At 41.1% G+C, this 26614-nt stretch overlaps 1 protein-coding gene across 1 annotated transcript in view; it reads left to right on the top strand.

Moving 5' to 3' along the window:
• COL22A1 (collagen type XXII alpha 1 chain) overlaps window positions 1-26614 on the top strand; it is a gene marked incomplete at its 5' end in the record, with an annotated part of 155803 nt that overhangs the window by 72190 nt on the left and 56999 nt on the right. The window contains 9 exons of the mRNA XM_039388338.1: window positions 337-390; window positions 1288-1341; window positions 7804-7857; window positions 17883-17936; window positions 18299-18352; window positions 19343-19396; window positions 20807-20860; window positions 21267-21302; window positions 25678-25740. Of these exons, the coding sequence (XP_039244272.1) occupies window positions 337-390; window positions 1288-1341; window positions 7804-7857; window positions 17883-17936; window positions 18299-18352; window positions 19343-19396; window positions 20807-20860; window positions 21267-21302; window positions 25678-25740 (477 nt within the window). The remainder of the gene's footprint in view (window positions 1-336; window positions 391-1287; window positions 1342-7803; window positions 7858-17882; window positions 17937-18298; window positions 18353-19342; window positions 19397-20806; window positions 20861-21266; window positions 21303-25677; window positions 25741-26614) is intronic.

Below are 26614 nucleotides of genomic sequence, written 5' to 3'. Positions count from 1 at the left end.
TCCACCATCAAACCTCCAACCCACAGTGTTTTATTGGAATACTCATGATATCCCGGTGTCTTTGGTAGAATTACTATCTTTAAAAAGCAAAGAGCCAGTTATGGATAAATGCCTGCTGAGTGTGGGTGGATCAGTCTGTGGACAGTCTAATGAGTGCTGATAATTCAAGTAGTCAGAGGTTTAAGGAGAAAACCAACTGGTCTCTGCACTGTTTTTTTGGGACCTATGGGGAAAGGGGTGGTATAGGTCCTGTAAAGACAGACAACATGACTCATGTGCCCATGCACTTTTTCATAACGATATTTTAACTTTCTTTTTAAAAAAACATTTCTGTAGGGAAAGCCTGGGCCACGAGGACCACAAGGCCAACCTGGACTTCCTGGACCTCCAGTAAGTTGTTTCTCTCGCTGTTTGCCATTCCAGAAGCTGAAACTCAGACTCCAAAACTTCATATGTTATTCAGGCACTAAGATATTTAAACAGTGCCCACAGCCTCCATTTTAATTCATTGCTGAGAGAAGGTGCTCTGCTGTGGATGGCCACTCTTAACACAGGGAGGTGGCACCCAGGACATGGGCAGACTTTTCCTCAAGGCTGTTGTCATGCAGAACCTCACTGGTTTTCTATTTCTGATGTCCTGTAGAGCTGTATAGGCAATCAGCACATCTCAGAGAGGCACTCACTGATAACTTGTGAGCTGTCACATCATGAAGGTCAGGGAACAGTTGCTGTCAAAGGCATTGGTGTTATGCCACAAGGTCTTGGTTAAAATATTTTGTGGATGAAAACTAAGAATTGGGTATGTGTGTTCATGTTTCCACAAAATTTTTGCAACAGTTAACACATGCCAGCATTCTTAATTTCAACTTAAATTGCCGTTATTTTGAGTTATATTTTATAACCCAGCTCTGCAGGATATCTCATTTCAAATTGTCACTGCTGCCTCATTTGCAAACACTGTTTCCTTTCTTTTGAATTGTTCACTGTGTTTCACTGTCGATTGGCTTTTGTAAAATTGATGACATTGTGAAGATCTGTTACTTACATAAATCTGGTTTGAATTATGTAATTTAAATATAGTTCTGTGCTCTGTATTTAATCAGGGCATTGTCACTTTTCTCTACCTTGTTTTTTCATTCTCTTCTGCTCAAAGGACAGCATAAATATCAGGTAAGAGTTGCCTAAGTAGCCACACAGTAATGGTAGCACAAATCAGCTAGGAAATTGTTATACAGTTAATTAGTTTCTCTTATTCTGTTAACTTTCTAAAACTTTTCACTTTTAAAGGGAGAGCCTGGTCCAGAAGGCAAGCCTGGAGTTCCTGGTTTACCAGGTCAAAGGGTGAGTTTCTTTTTTTATTTATTTTGATTCTCAAGAGGCTTGGGATGCCTTTGTTCAATGAAGTTTGCTGCTTTCACCCACTTCACATATACTTTTCTACTTATTTAAGGATCCTGGAGGCCCAGATCCTTTCCTATCTTCCTTCTTTATGGTCCAGCAGCTTTCAGTATCTCTTGGAGTCCACAGGTTGTATGCAGTGTGATTTCTTTCCTTCCGTGTGCTTCCATGTGATTTACATCTGTCCCATACTGCCAAGAGGATTCTCTGAGTGTGTAGGACCAGTAGTAATGTGGTCAGGTTGAAAGTTCAGAGAACTTTTTGTTGTCCCGGAAGTCAAATAAATGTAAATACACTTACAATACTTAATGTTTTCTCTTTTTTTTTGGTCTGTGCTCAAAGAGAAGGTCCCACAAAATGGCAGCTGGTGAACCATTCTCCATCAGGAGCTTAGTTTTCCTGTGTATGAAAGAATACTGGATTTTTCTCTGACACAGAATTATGTCTTCAAATATTTAAGTCCTGCTAAAGTGTAAATTTCATGGTGGGCCTGATGTTAATACATGTTAATTCATGCTCTGAAACTGCCTTTCCTTGCTTCAGCTTGTTCACATGAAGAACATCTCGCAACAGATAAGAGTGGAAGTGAGACACCTGCTTAGCCTTTGTGGAGTCAGTCACTTGGGTCTCAGTACTGCTGTTTGAGGGGTCACTTTTTTAAGTAGTCACAGAGACTTGATCATAGCTCATTCCTTAGAGGAGGTCATGGGGGTTGCCTTCAGTGCTTTCCACTTGAGTCAGCACCAGTGCTGTCAACAGACTGAGTGTGAGAGCACTGTCTATGAGCATGGGAAGGAGATGGGCAAAGGACAGTACAGGGAAGGAATAAACACCTTGGTAAGTGGTTTTCTACAGACTTTTCATTGGATTGCATGCTATTAAATGGAGCTGTAAGCGTGACTTTTAGGAATCTTCTCCTTGGGAAACGCTACATGCAGTCTTGTGTCAGCGCCTCAGTGGAAAAGGGCATTTACTTGCTTTCCTTTACTTTCCCAGTCCTTAGAAAACATCACTATAGCAAATAACTGTGCAGTGCTTTAGCCATGAGTTGGTAAATTCAGAATTGTTCTGTTTTTAAAGCCTGCTGTTTCTTGAATAAGATTAATAGAGCATATTAGCTGAGTAAAGGACAGTGATCTGTCAGGACCTTCAACAGAACAGAAAATGCTGCTGCTAATGATCATTTGATTAGAGATGTCATTTGATCCATACTGTCTTTGATTTCTTCCCTAGACTCTGTTGTGTCTAGCTAGTTAGACTTCTCCTAAGGGTCTTTATTAGTCACCAGGCATCTTAGGTTAATGGATATATTTTTTTAAATTAAAGGCCATTATTCAGTGACTTAAAACATGAGATGAATCAAAGTCCTGGGTTTGGTGGATCTACACAGAACTTTTTGGGGAGCAGATAACACTCTCAAACTGAACCAAGCAAATGGGCTCTGTTCATTTTATTAGTCAACTTCTTCCTAGTGCCTGGCACTCGATGTCTGCATTTTGACAACATCCTCAAGAGCACACTGGGGGAAGAAAGATTCTTTGCTGCTCTCATGTGTCCTGTAAGACCTATGAGTGACAGACAGTACTGTCTTGATTTTATTAAAACTGATTGAAAAAGAAGTAAAACTCTGAGAGACTGGTTTAATTTTAGTGTGGTTTTGTGGTTTTGTTTTTTTTTTTTCCCTCTGTTCCTTTCTTTCTGTTTCTTCTGTGAAATTGAAGAGAATTGAAGTACTTTGATTCTTCTCTAAAGTATTTGACACCTGTTCTACTGAAATATTTGTTGGAAATAAACCAACTCCCCTTCTTGATGGACACAAAAGGTGCAGATGTATGACATGCTCCTGGAAAGCACGCAGATCTTTGGGCAATCCAGCTTAAACACAAGATTCTTCTGAAGTGTACTCAATGACTTGGATTTCAAGAATTTGCCTCTCTTTTAAATGATACAATTTCATTCAAGTGATTGATATTTCAGAAGGAAACTAAGGGAAAACAGTTATCCTGTAGCAGTAATTCCCACACAGGCACGAGGTAGAAGCTAGACCATTTTGAGTTTGATGTGCTGGACTGCATCTTAGTTTTTGCATTGTCAAAAATTTTCCAAGCTCAAAGTACAATCACTACAAAACAAAACAAAACAAAACAAAAAAATACAGGAGTCTCATAGGATAGTAAGAATAGCCTTATGAAAAGAAAATTAATGGAAAATATCTTTATAAAACAGTAACCTTTAATGAATGTCCTTCTTCATGTTTAAGACTCCAATGTGCATGAGTCAGGCAGATAAGTAATAATAATTATTCCCCTTTTTTCAAGTTACTTCATGCTCAAAATAATTCGTGCAAAGCACAAAATGAGAGTTGGGTGTAAAATTAGAAGTTACTCTAAAAATGATATTGCAAGACTCTTTTTGTGAGCTAATTGCAAAGTTTGGTGTCACGGTCTGTCAGTTTGGAGACAAGAAGAACGAGCACAGCTCCAGGAGCAAGTTACAAAGCAGAGGCCTCTGCATCTTTAATTCAGCTGTCACGTTTCAGCAGGTTTTCATGTACATGTGTCCACATGCCCTGAATGTTTATTCCTGAAGTCAGAACACTACAAAAAAGATTAACAGGCTTTTCTTGTCTCTTTACAAGTAGATTACAAGGCTTTGAGTCTCAGTAAGTGCCATATATTTGTTTTAGAGTAGAGTCTACAGGATTCTCTCAAAACTGGGGACTACTGGGTTCAGGGCACACCCTCCACCCAGAGAAGAATTGTTAAGAGCACTTGTCAATACAGGAAAAGTTTATCCCTGCTAGCTGTCATGGGACAGATAAAGTTAACAGACCTCTGAAGGGCTGCTGAGCTCTTCATATGTTCGATGGTGGGACAGAAATACACGTATTTGAGTTTCCATTCTTGACCCATCTCTCTCCTAAGTGGGTTGTTGCATATGATGTTCCTGTTCAGGCCAGTCACAACTTGAATTCGGCAGTCAACACTTTCCACTCTTATTTCTCTGTGTATGAATTTCACTTGATTTGAACCACCTTAGACTTGTAGGGTCCAAGGGAAGGAGATAGTTCATTGGTAACTCTAAGGGGAGAAGTGTAAATAATCCAGGAGAGAGAGGAGAATAAGTTCGCCCAGCAAATTAGGTAAACTATTTGGAAGGAGCCAGTCCCAAGATGTGGTCTTTCTTGATATCCAGAAGTCCTTATAAGCCTTTACTTTGCCACAACAGCCCTAATAATCACCTATAATCTGGCCAACCCTGACAGTATTTTCGTCCTCAAACTATGGAGATGCTCTCACTTCAAAATTTACTATTGTTATCTAATGCATACAGAGACTAAAAAAGGCTGGTGCCTTCAGGGACCTCAAACAATGACTGATATTGCTGGACATCTTCTGGTTTCTCTGGTAATGTGTAGAGGTAAAAAGATGGGGATGAAATGGATAATCCCAGCATCCCGCTTGATTACAGAGGAAACAGTTGGCATTTTTGTTCACAGTCATATTTGTTCACAGCTAAGGACATTTCCTATGTACTTGGTACCAAATTCACCTCTGTTCCTGGGGCCAAACATCAGAGAAAAACATGATAAGAAAATATATGGCCATTCTGGCTATTGGGACAGCAAGGTGGGAAACAATCTTGGGCTATGATACCTTTCAAACTTTCCCCTGTAGCAGAGTGGAGACAATATTTTCCTTGGTTTCCTGTCTCCTGTATAGTAGATAGCTTTCTGATTAGTGGTTGTGTTTATATTTATTTGTAGGTGCTTAAAATGTTCAGATGACATTGCCTGCCCTTACAAAGTTCAGCCGTGCAGAAATCAAAATGTAAGCAAATTAGTAAAATGAAGGAAAAAGGGATTGATGGTGTAGATTAAATCCGGAGTGAAGCTATTATTGTCAGTGAGGTAAAGACATCCATTTCCAATGAAAACCATTTTTAACTGTGCTGTTTTTCAAATTGCTGATGAAGGCACATAGCATATATCATGTAGTTGAAGGATACACATTCTTACACACTTAGCAGTGTAAGATTCTAACTTTCTAACTATAGGTAACAAAGCATAATGGCTGGGTTTCTCTGTCATATTATTAAGAAATGTGACATTTCCCTGAGCTTTGCTCCCATAACTTCTTCCAGCAAGTATTTCTGTCCTTCATAGACAGACTATAATGACATGGAGCAAATCTGTTATAGTTTGATTTTGGCCAACCTCCGAGTGGCCCAGATGTCCCCTTCACAATGGGAAACCACTCTCAGTCTCTCCGGCAGTATAATTGTATGTTGCTTTAAGGGATTTCTTAGTGTTTGGAAAGCACCAAAGTTTCTCAGCATTATACCCAAGGAAAGGATAAAAGGCTCCTCTTGCATCTCTCATTGTTGCCACAGATTAGTGTGCCCAGGAAATAGCATGGAAACAGAACAGTGTGTTGGTGGGACATGAAGGAATTGGTTACACTGTGTTGTATGCTGGCCTCAGTGTTGTAACTGTGGAACCAGCCACCTTGACCTGTAGCTCCCACATCGAGTGGCGTGCAGGGATGCTCATCTCCCATGTCTGGCTCCACTACATCCTGTATGATCTATTCAAAAGCTTATTTATTTATTTAAATTAGTTTTTTAACAGTGTCCTTTGCATGGTCACCTTGGCAGTTGGTAAAATGAGCATCTTTAACTTGAAAACTGACATTGAACCATGAGGTGGCGTGAGTCCTCTGGGTTAAAAATGGTCTCTTTTTGGCTTTGACAAGAAAAGAAATTATGGCTGTTGGGAAAAGTAGATGGAACATTCATTAATAATGCATGCACTTGAGTATATAATGCAAGTTTTTATTGGTATTAGAGTTTTGGAAATTATTACAAGATCCTTCTGATACCCAAGGACCCTATAGTCATTCCTTTAGTTTTCTTCTTATATTCTTCTGTATGTGACTTCTGATTTTTTCAGGTTTTTGGGTTTTTTTAATGATAAAAATAGTTAGATGATTAGATTCTGACACACCAGCTAATGAATCTCAGTCAATACCAAGGAAAATATGACAAAAACAAGTTTTGCTTGTGATATTTTAGCTTTTTCATTCATTTAAGTCAGTAGGAATCTGTTTCGTAGGATTTCACAGATTATTCTGAGTTGGAAGGGACCCATAAGGATCATCGAGCCCAGCTCTTAAGAGAATGGCCCATACAGGGAATGAACTGACAACATTGGTGTTATTAACACCGTGCTCTAACCAGCTGAGCTACTCTGGGGAGAGTAGTTGTTCATAGATGTTGTTTCTGGACACGTTTCAATAAAGAAAAAATAAAGGAAAAATTATGTATATGACTTTTAAGCATTTGTATTACCATTTATATCATCAGTGACATGAAACTTGCTTAATTGTATTTTCCTCCAAGAAGAAAATCAGTCTGGATGAGAAGTAGAAATGAGGGAGAGTCCCTTTTCTCTGTCTCTCAGACATTTACTTGACTCCTCTTGTACCCTCCTAGAATATTGCTAACAACTTCAGAAGCATTAATTATTTAGTGTCTATTACATACAAGGAAAGAATAGACAATTTTTATAAAATATGTGACTTGCCTGAAGTATCACAACAAGTCCACTGTTGGGTTGAGAAACAAACCCAACCTCTGCCTTAACTTCAGTGCTACTCCATCCTTTCTTTCTCATTTTACTCATGTAGGATTTTTTTCCCTTTGAACTATTTGAGGTCAAACCCATGGGAACACAAATGCTGCTGCATCTGTATGGTTGAACTCAAGGGTATACCCTAGATTCTGGTTTATTCTTCCTTTGCACCAGCAAAGGTCTCTGGTTCCTCTGGAGGGTTCTTTTTCGTATGCAGAGAAGTCAGTGAGCTCTGCCTCCCTTGGTGCTAATGCCAACCCTAGTTAGAAATACCTCAGGGACTCCTGTTTCCCAGCTTAGAGATCGTGAATCTTTTATATTCATCCATGCACCAGAGTTCTTAATTATTTTCTTTCTTAATGCATGAAGCAGTGCAAGGGACAGAAGTGAAACTTCTTGGCTTTGTTGGGGATGGGCAAAGGGCTTGACTATAGCAAGCAGAGTGTCTACACTTGGCACCTCCCTTGGCTGCATCTTATTCCCTGATCCTCTGTAGGGAGCACCCAGGTGGGATTGAAGAGAGTAGGAGATACCATGATGTGCATGAGAACAACTCTCAACTTCAGGACTACTGCCACAATCTGGGAGACACAGAACTGTCAAATACAACAGGACTTTCACTTCCAAGTGGTGTCTGTTGCCTTCATTTCTAACTTTTGTGATTTGTGTACCCACATTATGGTGATTTGCCAGTCTGGGGGTGAAAGACTTTGGAAATTCAATAGCCGTCTTTGGTCTGTTTTTTAATATTTGCTCCTCTGTTGAACATGCAGGGTAAAAAGGGAGAACCAGGATTCCCAGGAATCAATGGCCTGATCGGCCCTCAGGTAAGCAATGATTTCTTCATTTTCATATAATATGTGGAAAAACAGATTTTGTTGAAACAAGTGACTTGAAACCACAATGCAGGATGTATGATCTTCTCCTCTGTACCATATTTTAATCTGGTGTTTCTCCTTTAAGACCCAAATAATTTATCCTGTTGTGATTGAGAGAATGTCTCTCTGGCAGCATTTACTTTTACCTTCCACAATTTTTCATCATCTTTGAACAGGGACCTAAGGAGATGTTCTGTATGTGATTTCCCCATTGCTTTTACCTAGAGCAGCATCATTCCAGAAGGAAGGCATTGATTTGTGTTTTGTAATATTTAGGACAGTGTCTCAGCTAATTGTTGGCTGTATGAATTGGCAATTGCAGACAGAGCTCCTGTGCTGCAGTCTTGAGGGAAGAAACAGTTTAAATTTATTTACTCTTCAGAAAGAACATTTTGAGCACAGGACTGGTTTTGTGTCTTTTGACATTCACGTTTCTACTTGTTATAGAGGAATAAGTGTTGGCTTGTTGAGGAAGCTAAAGACAGGGGCCTAAAATCAAATGTTCATTCTCTGTGTGAGGAAGGGGATGTCTTCAGTTAATGACCTCTTAGCTCCTTTGTTTTAAAGCTTTTGACAAGTTAGTGCTGTAAATTACACCATCTGTGCAACATCATAACATCATAAGGGGAAAATAGTACTGTGTGTGTTAAGAACCATCAGAGAGGATTTGGCTCCACCTTAGATCTGCCCTGTGTTGTAATAACACTGACACTTACCTCTGGCTTGGTTTCTTGCTAACTTTGTAGACAAATTCAGCTGACCAAAGTCACTTTGTAGGGCCACTTCTGCAACAAGAAAAATATCTGTGTGAATGTCCTCAAGAAGAAAGTCAGAACCTCGCATTTTGCTGAGCACTGAGGATAAGACTTAGCATTTCATTCATTCTCTTCTCAATGACAAATTAACAAACTGGACTTTGGCTTTAGCACTCTGTTTCAATAATTGGCAGAGTTTGGGGCAAGAATGACAAGCCTCCACTGCTACAGCTGTTGGTGATGTATTGCAACAAGCAGCACAGCGCCGGACAGCAGATACTGATTGTTCATTTATTTCCTCTGGCAAACCGTGCCCTTGTAACCAGGAGAAACAATCTCAAAATGGTTTGTGTGGCAGACGTTTTGTAATGAGCTGTTTTCAAATGTCTGTGGAGGATGTCAGAGAGGCAATCCAAAGGCTTGTGTCCTTGTGCAGGTGAAGTCTCTTGTGTCTGGCTGGGAACCTTGCCCTGCAAAACACCACTTGATACTGGTTTGCATACTTAAGGGTTTTTTTTCCTTTGGTACGTTATCTAGTCTGCAAGTATTTCAGCAGCAACCTTCAAGAGGAATAAAGATGGTATTTCTAATGGATTTAAAAGATTTTAGAATCACAGAATATTCTGACTTGGAAGGAACCCATAAGGATCATTGAGTCCAACTCTTAGCCCTGCACAGGACATCCCCAAGAATCACACCATGTGCCTGAGAGCATTGTCCAAATTCTTCATGAACTCTGTCAGTGTTACGACCTGCCCCAGAAAAAGGGAGGGGGGTAACCCGGATTTTTATCAATAATTCCCTTGGGGTGGATTAGAGTGAAACGACACTGAATAATCGGTGTCTGAAAACATATACTGGCAAGGTTTATTTTAACAATTCTGTATCAACAGGCATGCTAATGCTAGAATTTTAGGTGCTGTCATATAACAATGTGACATAGAGATAACCTTTAGGGGGGGGGAGAAAATGCATAGGGGAGAGAAAGGCAGGATAAGAGTAAGGGAAAGAAAAGCTGAGAATGGACAGATGTATATAGTCACCACCCACGGGGTCCAGTGATGAAACTTGATAGTTGCAGCTTCCATGTCTGTCAGTTGAAGTGGTGGCCTTGATCTACCGCAGGTGAAGGAGGGAAGCCCCCACACTCCAAGAAGTTATGAGTTATATCCATGGTCAGTGTCACGGGCCATGCTTCGAGCCTCCAATCTCTCTCTGGGCCCTGTGCAAGAGCTACTTTGTCTGGCCTGCTTCCCGCCCTTTTTCCCGACTGGCAGAGAGGGGGGGGTGGGCTCCTATGGGCCATCAGAGGTACAGTGCAACAGTCAAAAGCCTGCAAGCTCGGCTCTTGCCTTTTCAGGGCTTCACACCTTCAGCACTGGAGGGAGGGAGGGGCCGGATTGTTCATCATAGGTATAATGCGAGTCAAAAGCCTTCAAAAGGCATCTTGAACTCTTGGATTATTGAGTCCAATTCCCTGCTTTTGTTCAGTTTGGTTTTGTTTTCTTTGGTTAGTTGGTTGTTTTTTTGCTCTTCTTTTTTTTTCCCATTGGATAACATTGAAAGGTCCCCCCAAGCCTTCTGACATATTGAAAAGGCATTTTCCTTCATTTTGGAGGACGGTTATTCTCCATGCATTATTTCTAAGATACCTGACAGTATTCATCCAAGTAATGTCATACTTTCTCAGTTCAGGTTCCCTGCAATGAAATATATATATGCATGAGTTAGCTATTTTATAAAAGTATCTGAGAAAATTACTGACGCAGCATTAGGTAATTTTCTTTGCTGTACAACTTAAATAAAGTTAGCAAATTTTAGGTTAATTAAAACTGCATAGAATGCTAAACCCATTGAGGGATACCTAAATTGACTCTTCCTCCAAGCTAACTGCAAAAAAGGAAAAATGTTGTTCATGTTCCTGCAGTGGCACTCTGTTGTGGACATATTACTGCAGATTTCCATATTTTTCTGTAGAGAAAATGCTTACATTCAGTTTGTTACAAAACTACTTTTCAGCTTAACGACACTTTTCGTGGCATTAGATTTTTACAGCATTCTATCAGCATTTTTCTTTTTTTTTTCTTAATTAGACTATGCCCCAAAAATACCCAGGAAGAAAAATGGTTTTCCTTATACTGTGGTTACATGGCTATTTATTCAAGTTATGTATGGAAGCCTATGTCAGCTGTTCCTGTGCTGTCTCCATGGCATTGAGGGACAAATGATTTGAGTTGGCTGTACATAAATTAGTTTAGGACATGAAAATAGTCCTCCTTTCCTCTACTGTTTTAAGTGTAAATATACTTTTGTTTTCTGACCTGATTACCTTCACTGATATCTGTCTGGGCAAAAGGAAGGAGTGGGTGTAGGAGCTTTAGAAGGCACCTTGTTGCTGAAGGACATAGAAAAGATGATCTGAAGTTATCAATAGCTACAGTCATGTTCAGTCCAACTGAGAAGCCCCAGAAGATCAGGGAGCTGTGCAAGAGAACTGACCTGAGGGCTACTCCTGTGAGTCCCTTCCAGCTCATGTTATTCTATGATTCTGTGATCCAGTGATGAACTGGAGCTGAGTCAGTCCAACTCTCAAGGACCATTTGAGAGCTAATTTAAGTGTCAAACCCTGAAGGAGCAGCTGGGAGGCAACTTCTCCACTAACCTGATGTTGGGGATTGTTTTGCGACAATAGAGCAGCTGTAACTTTGTCTCTCTCCTTGCACACACCAACTCAAACTAAATTTTAAGCAAAAAATATTTTAATATATTTAATTTTCGTTCCAAATCAGCTGTGGTGGTGAACTTGTCCCTTCGCCAATTTGCTCCATATTGTCTAGTCAGCACCCCCAAAAATATGCATTTGTTTTCTAGAGACCTTTAGAAATAGTGCATCTTGCAACATAATTAAGCCATGGAATAGACACCTTGAGTATTTTTTCCCTTCTGGATGTGAATGATTTCCTGGCAGCAAGGACATAGACATCTGAACTCATATAGTGTTTTTGTTGTTATTATGTATTTGTACTATTTTAGTGTCCAGGAACCTTAATCATGGGCCAAACTTCTATTGCAGTAGGCTGTTCAAATGCAGACTGAAAAATGAGCATTTCTGTAGAGAGCTCTCAGCTGAAATAGATGGATGAGTACCAGGCAGGGGAAAACAGGCTGTGCATTTCTGCATGGCCACCTGAGATCTCAACACACCTTATCTCTCCCATCATCTGGTGATGGGAAGTGCTCAGGGAAGGGCTGGAGGTGGTTGATGAGGTACTTTTGCAAATGCTTTTCTAGGCATGAGGGGTATCCTGAGGAGGAGGGAGACCTGCAGGCAGGCAGTGCACACTGAGTGAGCCATGAGGGCTGTGTGTGCAGGCTCAGCAGGGACGGCAGATGACTCTCCAGTGCAAACCAAGGGCTCAGGCACTCTGAGCTGTATCACAGAATTCCCAGGGCTGGAGTTCAGCTTCAAATGCAAGCCCTTGTTGGGTTAACGATGGCAATGCAGGTGTCTGCTCCTGTTGATGAAGATCCAACTAATAACATCAGTGGAGCCTGAAACTCTCCTAAAAGAGGCACCTACAAGTTGTCCACTGAGCCACTCTCAATTCCCTGAGCTGAGCAGGTACATTCTGGCCCCCTGTGAGACAGCAAAACAAGCCAAAACTATTTGAGATTTAAACAAAAATGTCATTCCTCACCCTCACAATAACTCTGGGCTGTTATTGAGTTTTGTTTTATGCTAGATAACCTGGTGGTGTAAATAAGACTTGAGAGGAAGACCAGTACAAGCTGTACCTATTATGGTCATGGCTGGCAATGATTTAATTAGTATAGACTTGTCTGTAGGGTGTGAGCTCAACCCCAGCTTTTCTTAAGTAATTCAGGAAATAAATGATCTCCTCTGAAATGCATGGTGTCCTTAATGTCCTTTTTATAATGTCAGTTAATACTACAAAATGTAAGAAAAGGATACGGGCCCCAGCTGCAAACTCAGATTGAATTCAAACTTTGCCAGTGCTGCTTGAAATTGGAAGATATTGCTCAGAGCTATCCTTAATAAGAGTTATACCTTAAAAAAAAAAAAAAAAAATTATTCACCTGTGCAGATTAGTAACAATGCTGAAACAAAAGACCTTAAAGGAGGAGTTTTTTGTTGTTTTTCTTATTTGCTGCTCTGACTCAGTAAACCAACTCCAAGCAAACACATAGCGAAATAAATCTTCCTCTATAGACGAAAGAGATCATGTCCACACCTTACACTAAGTGATGAAATTAAACAAATACTGCCTTTCACTGGAAGCAGAAGACTCTCCTGGACAGAATGCTATGTAATCAGTACTTTTATAGAGCTGCAAAACCAGTTTGGAGAATTTTGGAGAATAAAACTTTTATTTTAAATTTAATGTTGGTACTCCAGTTCCTGTTGGTACTCCATCTGTTGCAAGGACCGGAGAGCACATCCACTTATGAATTAAGACACTGACAGTGACTATAGGACACGTATTGTGAGTAAATACTCAGATCTTCAGCTCTTTAGGCTTTTGGTTTTCAGTGTCATTAGCAACAGCTTTTTTCTGTATCCTCTTACCTTTGCATTGATTTGTAAGGCAAGATTCAACAAAGAGCAACTTGGTGCTCTAATGCAGCATTACTGAAAAGAATTCAGTGATAACTTTAATTTCAAATTGAATATTAGGAAAAATTTCTTCACTGAAAGGGTGATCAAGCACTGGAACAGGCTGCCCAGGGAAGTGGTAGAATATCTGTCCCTGGGGCTTTTTAAAGATGTGTAGATGTGGTGCTTAGAGACATGGTTAATGCTGACCCTGGCAGTGCTGGGTTACTGGTTGGAATCAGTGGTCTTTTCCAACCTAAGCATTTCTCTGATTCTATAATTCTGATTCACAGCAGTTCTGCTGGTGGATACTGTAGTACCTGGGATGAGAAATGAAAAGCATATTTGAGGAGCTGATCCCAGAATACGCTCAGACGCAGCAGAGGAGAAATGGAGAGCTGGAGTAGCAAGAGAAATAGTGAGACACTTGGGTTACCCCACACAACTATCTGCAACAGCCTCATTTCTCATGGGAAAGGAGGGGAAATAAAGGAAAGACAGCACAAAACCGACCTGAAGGGTCTGTATGGTCTTTCTGAGAGGTGAAATCACAGGGAGCAATTGATTTTGAAGTGAAGACGAGCACAGACAGTGGAGGGGAAAAGGCTGTCAGCTCCTTAGTTACTCATTTTGCTCTAACTGTGGCAGCAGACAGGATGCTTCTGCATGTCTCTTCTTCTAACACTGGTACACTGCTTAAAAAGCTCAGACCACAATCTGTTTTAATATCATCTAAGGGCTTATCTAAGCATTTCTCGTGGTGTAAGAGAATCCAGTCATCAGCATGGAACAATATACAGAAAATATGTCTGTGCAGGCTTTGCCTCCAGAGACTCATATCTGGGAAAGCCATCAAACTTCACTTTTCATCATGGAATGGCATTTGTTCACCTCCCTATAAGACTTAGTCATCCCTTCTTTCACGGAAACGAGATTTAAGCCTACTGATGGAGTCACAGACCAAAGTTTCTGTTCCTTCTCAGAGATTCCTTAGGGAGTGCAGAACCTAAATCTTAATAGCTCTGCCTTTCCCAGCCTGTCTTTCAGCAAGGTATGCACTGGAAGAGCAGTAGATCCTGGAGCACAGGCACGGCTGTTCCTCCAATATGAATAGTGTCAGATTTCTTTCCTGAGCACTGTCCTTGCATTATATCATCTAAGGAATGGAGCTGGATGAAACACAAACTTGAAGAAATCCACCCCCTACATTGTTTTTGAAGATGTCCCAACCCCTGACACACACATTTCTACGCACTATTTGGATTTTAGATTGTAATGAACATTTGAAATATTTTTTGTTTCAAAGCAACAGTTTTAAAATATTTTGGTTTAAACATTTTGATAAAAGATCCATGTTTTGCATTTGTTTTCCAAACTGAATTTGTGTAGTCCTGTTTTAGAATCAAGTTTTCATGTACCAGTTTTTGTTTCAACATGTACAAAGCACATATCAGAGTTATCATCCAGAAAAAATGCACTCTGTGATTATTTCCTTCTTGATCAGAGGTTTAATGGGGTAACATTGAAGTCTGGATTTGGGACAGAGACTTTCATCTGTATAATTCATCAAATGTAAAAGGTGATTGTATAAATCAGGTACTTTAATCTGGATTCACTTAAAAATGGAAACAAAGAATACTGATGGTGTGAGATTTATGAGGTGCATATTGCACACAGTCCTGCTGCTGTAGTTTTATGGTGCTGAAGTTTTTTAAACACAAATAAATGCTGTCAGTTTCGTCCATTCTAATACCTAAAAAGAATATTCCTTGCTCTGAATTATACTCAGAAGTCAGGAGAAGGGCTACAATAACAGATATTATATAGAAGTGAGACAGAATTGCTCTGCACGGTAGCAAAAGAGAGGGCTCTATAAAGGACATTTATGATGTATTTCTGCCATTTTATGTCTCTTTGTACCATTTATGTCTCCTTATGTCTCACTTGCTATAGCTCAGGTTGCAGAAAGCGAGACACCCAGTTGGACTGCACATCAGTCAGCTGGAGCAGGCTGTCAGCACCCTGGGCATCTCCAAGGGATACTGATGGTCATTGCACAAAACTGTTCTTTCTATGCCCATCTCAGAGAAGATTTTATCAGAAGAGCTTCCCATTAGTGAATGTACCAGTTGTTGGTGCAACATGTGGTGAAGCTGTAAACAAGTTTGGAATGATATCCTGGGTAATTATCTCTTGGAGACCAATGAAATGGAATTATTAGTGTCAATTTAGGAAAAAGATCAGTGGGCTTCCATTTCAAGACTTAATGGTTGCATAAGGTTATTATGGTCTAGAATATGGAGAGTCTAAGAGAATAATTAGAAATTGTCTTGGATACTGAGAATACCAAGGGTTACTGAGAAATAGTTGGGATGAGGAGAATGTAGAGCCTAACATTTTAGGGATTACACTGGTTGCTGACAGATGCTTGAGTAAGACTTTGCTTTTAGGTCAGATTGACACCTCTCAATCTGTCACTATGTGAGGTAACTCACATCGTACTTGAAGTTCCTTGGGTCGAGGCTGGGCCCTGCCTGGGGTTTTTCACCTCTTGGTAGAAGTTCCCTGTTGTAGGGCCATGGAGGACATGTATTTCATGGTGGGCGATGGTTCACTTTTTGGCAGAGAGAACAAGAACAAAATTAAATTGTTAGGAAGGAACCACTGGAATTGTCAAGGAAAGCCTGCAAATATAAATGTCACAATTTCTTTCCTGCACTTACACAAAGTCCAAGCTTAATCATTTTGTTGTTTTTCTAAATCTTTGCTGCCTTCTATTCCGCCCACTCTTCATGGAAGCCCCTTCCTGGAGCCCATACCTTCTGTAGGGCCTCTCTCAGCAAGACCATGTAGAGGTGGAGTAGGGCCAAGCAGAATTTCCTTGTCCCTGGTGTCTGAGGTCAATCCATCCAGTTGTGCCTACAAACAGTTGTGTCTGAGTGTGATCTTCTATCTTCTGCTGGGCTAATTTGGACTGTTGAGTTTTATTTTGAATGGTGAGGTCTTTTTTAAGTGATGGATGGTCTTGACCAAGTGTCTCCTGATGTGTCTAGAATCTTTAAGAGCAGGACCCACCAGCAGGATTCACTAAGAATTATATCATCAGCATCAGAGCATCCAAAGGCACTTCTTTCTGGGGATGTTATAGCTGTGTTCATATCTGAGGCACTCTACAAATAATTTTCACAGGATAACCCCATACCTGTTCTGAGTTGCAATGAATGCAGATCATGGGAGGCAAGCGCATCTACAGGACTCTTTTCTGATCACTTTGCCCCATCTATTGGTGAGAGGCTGTCTTAGCTTCTGGCTGAATTTTGCCAGTGTATTCTATAAAGATAACTTATTGCCACAATCTCAGTCAAACCATACCACAAATAGCTCCTTTTTTACACTGTTTTCTTCTTCTTTTCAGCTACATTTCTCCTTAAATGTAAATGCTAATATTGATTGTAATACCTTAATATTGAATGGTGACAGGGAAAATACTGTCTGGCCATTTTCTGTCTTGTATCAATTGCTTGGTTTCAAATCCTTACAGAAGGTTTGGGTAGGATAGGGGAGTTGTTTGTTGGGTTTTAAATACAATCACACCAGAACTTTCCTATGTTGAAAACTGAAAAGTAATGAAATCGTCATGTTAGAAAGATGGAGTGAGTTAGCCAGGGTAAAATCTCAACTCAGTCATATATCCATTTCTCACATCCATCCTCATGCTGTTTGCTCAGGTCCTGATCCAAAAAATACAGGAACACATACTTTGTTCTGAGCATAGGAGAAATCCTGTCTTGTCTACAGGGGAAGCTGGCGGTAACAAACACCTCTGCATCTCAGGCGACATATTATTGTTTCCTGTCAAGTCTGGAAACAAATTTCTCGGCTAGGAAGCCGAATTTAACAATTTGCTCAATACAAAAATAAATCCTTCTGTACATCAGATGGCTACTGAAAGAGTATTTTTCCTTAGAGAAACAGCTGTTGAAGGAAGATGAGTAAGAGTGTTAAGATATTTTCAACTGAAGTTGAAGTATGAGTTCCTGAGGACCTTTTACTACCAACCAGGTTGATGTAGAGCAGCAAAATGGTGGTGCGTTTGTTTGAAAACACTTGAATCGCTGCAGTGTTTCTCTGGACACTTGGATTCATATTTTTACCCCCACCCCCTAAAAAGAAACAAGCTCAAACCACAGGCCTGTTCCATTCATTAGTTACTTTCAGCAAGGTTTTTGCAGAGGTAAATCATTCACTTTGAAGTAACATGAATGAAGGTTAAATTAGATTGGATGTTCCAAGGGATCCCGCTGGTCAGACTTTGTGTTGTAGGTACCATTCATGGCCTTCAGTTCCTCCATCTCTTGTACTGGAGTGGAGAATGGAGCTCACCTTGTAGCACAGTGGCTTAAGCAGAAGATCTTATTCTGTTTCTGATCACGGATCCCTTGGAGCTCATTTTGGTATCTTGCATTTTTTGGGTAGAAGTTAATGAAATAAAGCTCAGTGCTTTTGCCCATTTTCTACAGGGCCCCAACCACACAGAGAAGGACCTGAGGCTTTCAGCCACTATTAGAGAGTTTGATAAATTGGCTTTGCTTCCTCTCTTGCAGGGACCTCCAGGGCCCCCAGGCAGCGCTGGACCCCCTGGACCACCTGGAGCACCGGTAAGAAAGCTTGGGGTTTTTTTGTTTCACATCAAGGAGAAGAAAAAACAGCTGGGGATAATTTTAGGTCATGGTTTTCAGAGGGAACAGAGTTAGGGCCTCTGGCAATGTGTGTTTTCTCTTATATTTTCTCACTGCAAAGCCACAGCTGGTCCTAGAGGACAGTTCCTCTGTGCTGAGCCTTGAAGACATGACGGTGCTCCCTGGGAATAAGGGTTATGTCTACAGGACTCCCCACAGCAGAAACCTGACTGCCATGGAAGGGGAAACTGCACTTTGATTGAAAGCAACCATCTCCAGTGAGGCTCCTGCAAAGGACAGATTTACTGATTATTTTTTTTTCTTCTGATTTAATTTTTCAGGGACTGCCAGGAGAGATTGGAGTTTCTGGTAAAATGGGGCCACCGGGACCACCTGTAAGTGTTGAGGAACTGTTTAGCTCACCTCCAAGCTCACCATTACTTCAAATTGTTTAAATCTCATGTCTACTTCATTTCCTGTACCTTATCTGCACACAAGGTTTTAACATGGCCTCCAACAACTTCACCTTTAATGCAGACATTAGTCTCCGGTGCCTTTTGTGAATAAGAATTTTACCAGGTACAGCCCCACTATTCCTACACAATGGGACCATGATATTTTCTTTATATGATACTTTTCAAAAGTCTTTGTGCATTTGACACAATATTGTTTTTCCAAACCTGGAATTTCCTGAATCAGGCCAAATAACTTGCAATTAAAATCTCAGATTTAGCAGAACATAGAAATTTCTGTTGGGTCTTATGTCAAGAAAGGTAAATTATTCAATACTTAGTGCAGAACTGACACTTACAGCCTGCAATGTTTGGGAATAGACTGACGCTCAGAAAGGGAAAAAAAGGTTTTTCTCACTATTTTAAATACATTACAGGAAGTAATTTATTTCTTATCCTGTTGAACCATTCAGTCACTGCGTGTTGTGTAATTTAATTTTAGGAGTCTATATACTGTATAAGAAATTACTAATATTTAAAAGGAGAAATAGATGTAAAAAATTCTTTATGATTATGAATGATAGAGACTTATAAAGAATAAGTTTAAATGTAAGTAAGATAAGTGAAACTTTATTTAACAATCCACAGTGCATAAAAGTGCTTTACTGATGTTTCTCTGTAACAACACTGACATCCAGTGGTCATTCACTAAAACTGGGGTACTGGAAAAAGGACCAACCAAATATGTGCAATGTGAGAATTTTTGTGTGTTTTGAGTCACAGTAGGAAAAAAAGGTAAAATCCATGAGGTGGTTCTTCTTTTCTTAAACTTAGGTGAGTGACGGGAGGCATGAACTGAGAAATATTATCCTGAGTTTGATGATAATAATTTGAAGAACCAGCATTTACAGGTTATGATTTCCTCTTATTTAGGGGTTGCCTGGCAAAGATGGACTCAATGGGCTTCCTGGGCTTCCAGGCCAAAAGGCAAGTGACACCATCTACCTGGGATTAAGCTGTTCACCTGGGCAGATCACTGGGGTGAGCTACCAGCTACCAAGGGTAGGCGGGAAGGTTGGCACATCTCCAAACACCCCCCCACCCATCCCACACTGCTGAGCCACCAGTGAAGCTCCAGGGCCAAGTCAGCCGGTGTGATTGCACTGCCCTGAGTCGTGATGAAGATGGAGCTGATTGTAAATACAGCAGGGAAGAGAGATCCTCTTCCAGTCTTCAACTACTATATCCTATTTGGCAAACACAGCTCAGCACTGGAAGCAGAGAAGCTTCTACTGTCATTCAGGAAATCCAGTGACTCTGGCAAGTCAAGACATATATCCAAGGCACAAAGAAGAAGAACAAAGAAATGTAGCAGGCTCCAAAAATGTTAATTTCTTTCCTCCCTGAACAGTTGGAAAGAAGAGATGCCATCCCCCTAAGCCACCTCTAGGTCTTCGTAGCAGAAGGATGATTCTTTATTATGTTCTACTTCTTATGCCCCATTTGAAAGCTTCTCTAAACGACAGATTGTGATGAGTTGTCTCCTCTGTTGTCTCTGCAGTGGGAGAAGGGAGATAGGAGATTTGGAGATAGTAGATTTAGATATAGGATACACTCTGGTTGACCTGCCCTCCCTATGAAAATAAGTGGCAAAGAAATGTGCCATATTATGACTAAAAAGGCCAAAGTAGGCTTTGGGGATGATGATGCCATATTGGATTAAGGGCAACAGCTCTTAACCATCTGTTACCTTGGACTGCATTGGCAACAGCATTCTTCCTTCTGATACTTGAGCCCAGGTCTAGCAGAGTCTCCAACTCCCATTTATTGATGAGTAAAGATGAGAAATTTGGAACCCACAACATACTTCTGATGTTAAATAAACTTTGGATTTTCTCCACAGCCCTTTGTAATACTTACTGCACTTCCCACCTATGCAGCACATTTCAACCACTGCAACCTCTGCTGTCCGTGCTGATACCACTGGCATTGGAAGATGAGTTTCAAAGTGTTTACATAATGGATCCAGTGACCAAGGTCCCAGTCCCAAAATTATATGTTTGGGTTTTTTTTCAAAACACTTTCTAACTTTCTAAGCACATATAGTTTGAAGAAACTGAATGGAGGTGTTGTTTTTCAAATAATTCATTATGGGCATCTTTAATATAACAGTGGTTCACTTTGTCTCATTCCAGAAGTTTTCCAGTAGGGTGACAGGTGCTGGAGATATGATTCTACTGGAAAGGAAATACATTCCAGGAACCATATTCTCACACAGCTCAATTTACACCCTCAGGCTGATACTGAGGAGTTGAGTTAAAATATTCCTTACCACTGTCTGCAAACACGCTACACTATCAGAGGAGTTGGAGTATTGACTTCTTGTGTTCCCTACAGGGAGAACAGGGGGAAAAGGGTGAGGAAGGCTTTCCTGGAAAAGCTGGCCCTAAGGTAAGGGATTTTATTTCACAGTCTGATGTAGCCACAGAGTCAATCAAGGTGTGATTTTGGAAGGTCTTATACTGAAGTCAGAGAAATCTTACTCTCCTTTAGTTGGAGACATAAGTGAATGAGCAGATGAGGCTCATTGCCTGTCAGAGTTCGTGGTGTTCTGAAATACCAAACCCTATTTTATGCTGCTCCCTCAAGCCTAAGTGCGCAGGGAGACCTGACCTGGACTTTGTGTTGGCTCCCTGTGTTCTGCATTCCCAAGCCATCAAAAAGGCAATTTCAGTGCCTTATGACATGTTGGTAGACCAACATGGGCCAGGATAGTAGGGAATATATTTTACTAATGAGAAAATATACCAAAGGGTCAGGTCCTTACGGTGGTAAAGTTTTGCTTTTGTTTTTCCAGGGTGAACCAGGGAGCCGTGGCCAGCCTGGCGAGCAGGTGAGCAGGAAAAATAGTCCTCAGAGAAAAGCCTACCTGTCAGAGCAATATAAAGTGACCACATGCAATAACAAAACCATTTGCCAGTGACAAGATCTGTGCATGTCATTTGCATCTGCAGTTGAAGATGCAACAGATGGGGGGGATGAGACTCATGGTTGAAATGAGTAAAGTAAAAATTTCAGAACAAAAGATGTGTAAAATCCAACTTTTCATTATACCCTGGAAAAATGAAATCATCTTATTCCTGGTGGATAAGGAAGAATAGGAGGGTAGAGTGGCTTCAGTGCTTAGTTTCCTTCACACCTCAAGTTAATGCATAGTGGTGGTTCTGGAAGATGATATTTGATGCAAGAGGTGAGGCTGTCACTTCTAAGTCGTAAATGCTTGCTGACTGTTACATAGTTATCTTAGTTAACTAACCATAGATGTTGACATTGTCATCTGCATGTCAACTTTCCAACTGTATTATGAAGTTCTGTTGAAAGAGAAGTCTGTATAATAGAGTCTTGTATACTAAAATTTTTGGGGTGCAGGGTATATACCAGCAATGAAAAAGTCTTAGAGCCAAATTCTTCTTACTCCTACCAGTTTTAGTCTAATCTTCTGCTGTAAAGACCAAATAGGAGGATGGTCATGGCCTCTGCTCTCATGTTGGCTTATGCAATAAAGCAGAACATACACCACCAACTGGACCTGGAGGGAATAAAGGAAGAAGCAGTGGTGGGGGTCAGTCTCTTCTACCAGGCAACAAGTGACAGAGCAAGAAGAAGTGGCCTCAAGTTGCTTCAGGGGAGATTTCAGTTGGATATTAGGAAAAATTTCTTCACAGGAAGCATTGTCAAGCACTGGAACAGACTACCCAGGGAATTGGTGGAGTCACTGTCCCTGGAAGTATTCAAAAAATGTGTGGATATGGCACCCTAGGACATAGCTTAGTGGTGAACATAGTGGTGGTGCTGAATTGATGGTTGGACTTGATCTTAGAGGCCTTTTCCAAACTTAATGATTCTATGATTCAATGATTGAAGGAATAAGGCTCCAATTCTGAGGTACAAATTGAGGTTTATTGGGATAAGGCACTTATTAAGTGGGTAGCAATTACACCACCCTGTGAGTGGGGACTGTTCTGCTTCTATTCCAAAATTCCTTATAATCTACCTAATAAGGAACACTCATTTCAAAGAAAAGTATCCTCGCCTGCCATCCCAAGTAAGGGGAGATCAACAGGGCATGGGCAAATCATTCCTCAGGAGCAATGCCGAAGTTTCCTTAAAAGGGAATATGCCGGGCCTGCTCCTTACCTGACTGTCCTCAGGAAGGTTGAAGATACTCAGATCAGGCTCCTCTCTTGTGGTGATGCAAGCCTGCTAATATCTTTTGCCGCTTAGACCCGGTTCGCCGTTGACACAGATTTCGCCCCAATCTGTGCTTGGGATCGCTTTTATCTTCACAGAAGAGTTCAAACAATCTTGGCCTCACCACGTGGCCCAATTACGGCGAATTGAGGGGGATGGGGGAGACTTCGGGGCGCCGGGGAACACAGATATCGCATCTGTGCTTTAGGAATCAACCTATCTTCATAGAAGAGTTCAGCAAGATTCGTTTCCTCACACGGTGGGCACCAGATCTGGGATTCCCTTTCCCCATCCTCGACGTGGGGGAGCCCAGCTCTAGTTCCTTCTCCGTCTGAAGAACCATTTCCGACGTCTTGTGGGACGGGGAAGGGGAACTCCATACACAGGGTTTTTCAGGCCCCGAGCCTGGAGGGGAGAGGTGCCCTCCCCTCCCCCCAGCACCCACGTGGCTCCATGGCAAGCACAGAGACAGCACACCGGGCGTGGAGAGGAGGCAAGAGAGAGTTTATTGTTGGGAAGGGGTTTATAAGGCTTTTAGGAGGGTCAAAGGGGAACCAATCACGAGTTCAGGGTCACACAGAAAAAACCATCAGGTAAAGGGTCAACAGCCAATAGGAAGGGGTTAAACAAAGGACCAATGGGACACCTCAGGATACCTTTCCCAGGACACTCCTGCATGGGAGATAACAGTTGCTGTGGGGGGTATTGGGAAGAAGAAACACGTGTTTGCAAAGGGACCACAAAGAGCCATTTTAAGACATGTTTAAACAAGTTTCTCATCAGGTATAGTGCTACAGAAAAATTTCTTCACAGGAAGCATTGTCAAGCACTGGAACAGACTACCCAGGGAATTGGTGGAGTCACTGTCCCTGGAAGTATTCAAAAAATGTGTGGATATGGCACCCTAGGACATAGCTTAGTGGTGAACATAGTGGTGGTGCTGAATTGATGGTTGGACTTGATCTTAGAGGCCTTTTCCAAACTTAATGATTCTATGATTCAATGATTGAAGGAATAAGGCTCCAATTCTGAGGTACAAATTGAGGTTTATTGGGATAAGGCACTTATTAAGTGGGTAACAATTATACCACCCTGTGAGTGGGGACTGTTCTGCTTCTATTCCAAAATTCCTTATAATCTACCTAATAAGGAACACTCATTTCAAAGAAAAGTATCCTCGCCTGCCATCCCAAGTAAGGGGAGATCAACAGGGCATGGGCAAATCATTCCTCAGGAGCACATCAGGCTCCCAGGGACATGCCAGGCTTGCAGTTTCCAGGCAGGCTTGGTTCCAGTGCAGCAAAGGATCAGACCCCAACCAAAGCACTGCCCCTTGGTCAAAATCATTTCTCCAAACAAGGCTGTTTTTAATTCTCACACCACCTTCCAAAACACTTGCTCCTCTCTCGACAGCATGGTGTTCTCCACACATTTCATACATGTTCTCTTTTCTGTCACCTCAGTCATGAATTAGATACTGAATAGTGCAGACCCTTAGAGGACTTCACTTTGTATATCCTCTGAATTTTGACAGGAAACAGCTCATAGCAGGTGTGTGAATGTTGTTTCTTCAATCAGTTGTACATCATCCTCCAGAGACCCTTCTACACTACATTTCTGTGGTTTACTAATGAGAACATCATGTTGGCCTGTGTCAGATGTCTTACTAAAGTCAAGATACATTATACAAATTCTTCCTTCTTATCTACTTGGTTATCTTGTCAAGGGAGGGAACTGGATGGGTTTGATATGGTTAGTTTCTAAAAAATCCATGTTGGCTGTTTTGTATTATCTGTCCTTGAACTCAGACAAACTCACTGATGTTTTGCTTCAGGACCTTTCCAGAGGCCAAATTTACACCACGTGTTTTTATTTTCTCTCCAAATTCTCCTTTTTTTCCTTCTTTAATGTTAGGCCCTCTGATTGTTGTCCTGATTTGTGGCATCTCAACATCATTCGCATCCCTGGAAGAGCTCAAGGCCAGGTTGGATGGGGTTTTGAGCAACCTGGTCTAGTGGAAGGTATCCCAGCCCAAGGCAGAGGGGTTGGAACTAGATGGTCTTGATTGTCCCTTCCAACCAAAACCATTCTGTGATTCCATGATCAGCTGGGATTCTGTAGTGACTCTGAGAAAGCACCACTCCCTCTGTCACCAAATGTCACTTTACTTAAAATTGTCCCAACATCACCCTGATGTTCCTGGTCATCCTCAGTCACCACGGCACCTTGTTTCTCACCTGATTTTGTCTGCAGACTTATTTCACCTATATCATGATAATCTTTTGGGCCTTCTGATACCTGAGATAATTGTTTTAAAGCAGGGATCATCTTTTCTTAGTTCAGTTTTTGTACAAGATTTAGTGAATTTGGGTCTTGGCCATGACTGAGATCCTTTGTGATATCACACTACAAATGCAGGGAGAGCAGAATAATTATAAATAGGAAACCACATGGTTGTTTTCAGATGACAAACTGGGTCAACTGGGAGCTAAATTTGAGAACAGTGGATATAATTAGGAGAAACCACATGACACAGAGATCGTAATTACTCCAACAGCAAGTATTACATCAGAAAATCAAAGGCAAGATTCAAATAGAAATATATCCAAATGTGCAAAAGTGCATCCAGAAAATTCTAGATCTGTTCTTCAGGTGACATCTGTACTGTTCAGATTAATACAGTGCAGTTTTTGCATTTCCAGACTACACCAGATCATTAAAGATGAAAATAAAAGTTAGATTTAATTTCTTTAGCTGCTTTTATTTGCTTCCTTGGTCCTGCTACAGAGCAGCACAAAGAAATAATGTCCCGAATTCCATGGCATCAGTTAACAGGCAAAATGGAGAAGGCTTGTCTGTTTTATGTAATGGTTTTCAAAAAAAAGGAAATTATTCGATAATCAGATTAATCCCATTGTCTCTCAGAAAACTACATCTACAATCTAACCCTTGAGAAAATGGGGCCAAGGTCTGTACCACAGTATTCTAGATTTCATAAACTTCTTTGTTATTTCCAGGGCGAAGCAGGTTTTCCAGGTCGTCAGGGTTTACCTGGACTGAGAGGAGAAAAAGGAGACCAGGTGAGTGACTTTTAGGAACAGCTTCATCTCTTTTTGGGCCATTTAGCAACAGGATGACTTATCTTGAGTGTCCCTAGACGAGATTCTCTCTTGGTGAGATTGCTGTGGTGAGCAACTGATTGGCATCCAGCAAGGTCAACAAGCACCCCTTCCAAAAAGGTATTTCCAGCCTGGTGACTGTTCCTACTTGCAGCAGAGGTGCTAATGAACAGTGTTTATCCTAAATGTAGAAGGTCATGCCTGATGCCATGCTGACTGTTAGGCAGTAGAAGAGGTACATTGTTCTTTAGGACTCCCTTCCAGAAATATCTGCCCTATTTAAGAACAGTAACGATTTTTGATAACAACAAAAAATCACAATTCTCTTTGTCACTGAGCCTTGGAGAAAGCTGCAGATGGCTTGATTATTTTCTGATGGTCTAACTTCCACCAACATCTTGGTGTCTACTGATTCCCCTGGCTAGTTCCAGACCTCTGGAGTCATCTACATACCAGGAAATATTTGTATCAGGGGCCTGACAGTAAATTTAGCTATGTAAATGAGGTCTGCACTCCTGAGAGCTGACCACACACTTGAATGTGATCAAGAAGGATCAAAAATCAGCTGGGGTCTTTTCATTTAGTTTGCTCCATTATATGCATTGTAGAGCATAGGATATAGAATGTATTCCTTTGGAAGTGTTCAAGGCCAGATTGGATGGCGTTCAGAGCAATCTGGTCTAGTGGGAGGTGCCCAAGGCAGGGGTTGAAATTACGTGATCTTTGAGGTCCCTTCCAAGCCAAACCATTCTATGATTCATTCTACATACAATACTATAGAAATGTAGGTCAGATAGCTCCAATTTGAATGCAGGATAAATGCTCTTTGGGTATG

The sequence above is a fragment of the Pipra filicauda genome, unplaced genomic scaffold, assembly GCF_003945595.2.
Source record: "Pipra filicauda isolate LSUMZ 115617 unplaced genomic scaffold, ASM394559v2 scaffold634_size201327_pilon, whole genome shotgun sequence".
NCBI classification, from domain to species: Eukaryota; Metazoa; Chordata; class Aves; order Passeriformes; family Pipridae; genus Pipra; species Pipra filicauda.
The sequence above is the reverse complement of the archived record's forward strand: the minus strand, read 5'-3'. Positions and strand labels throughout refer to the sequence as shown.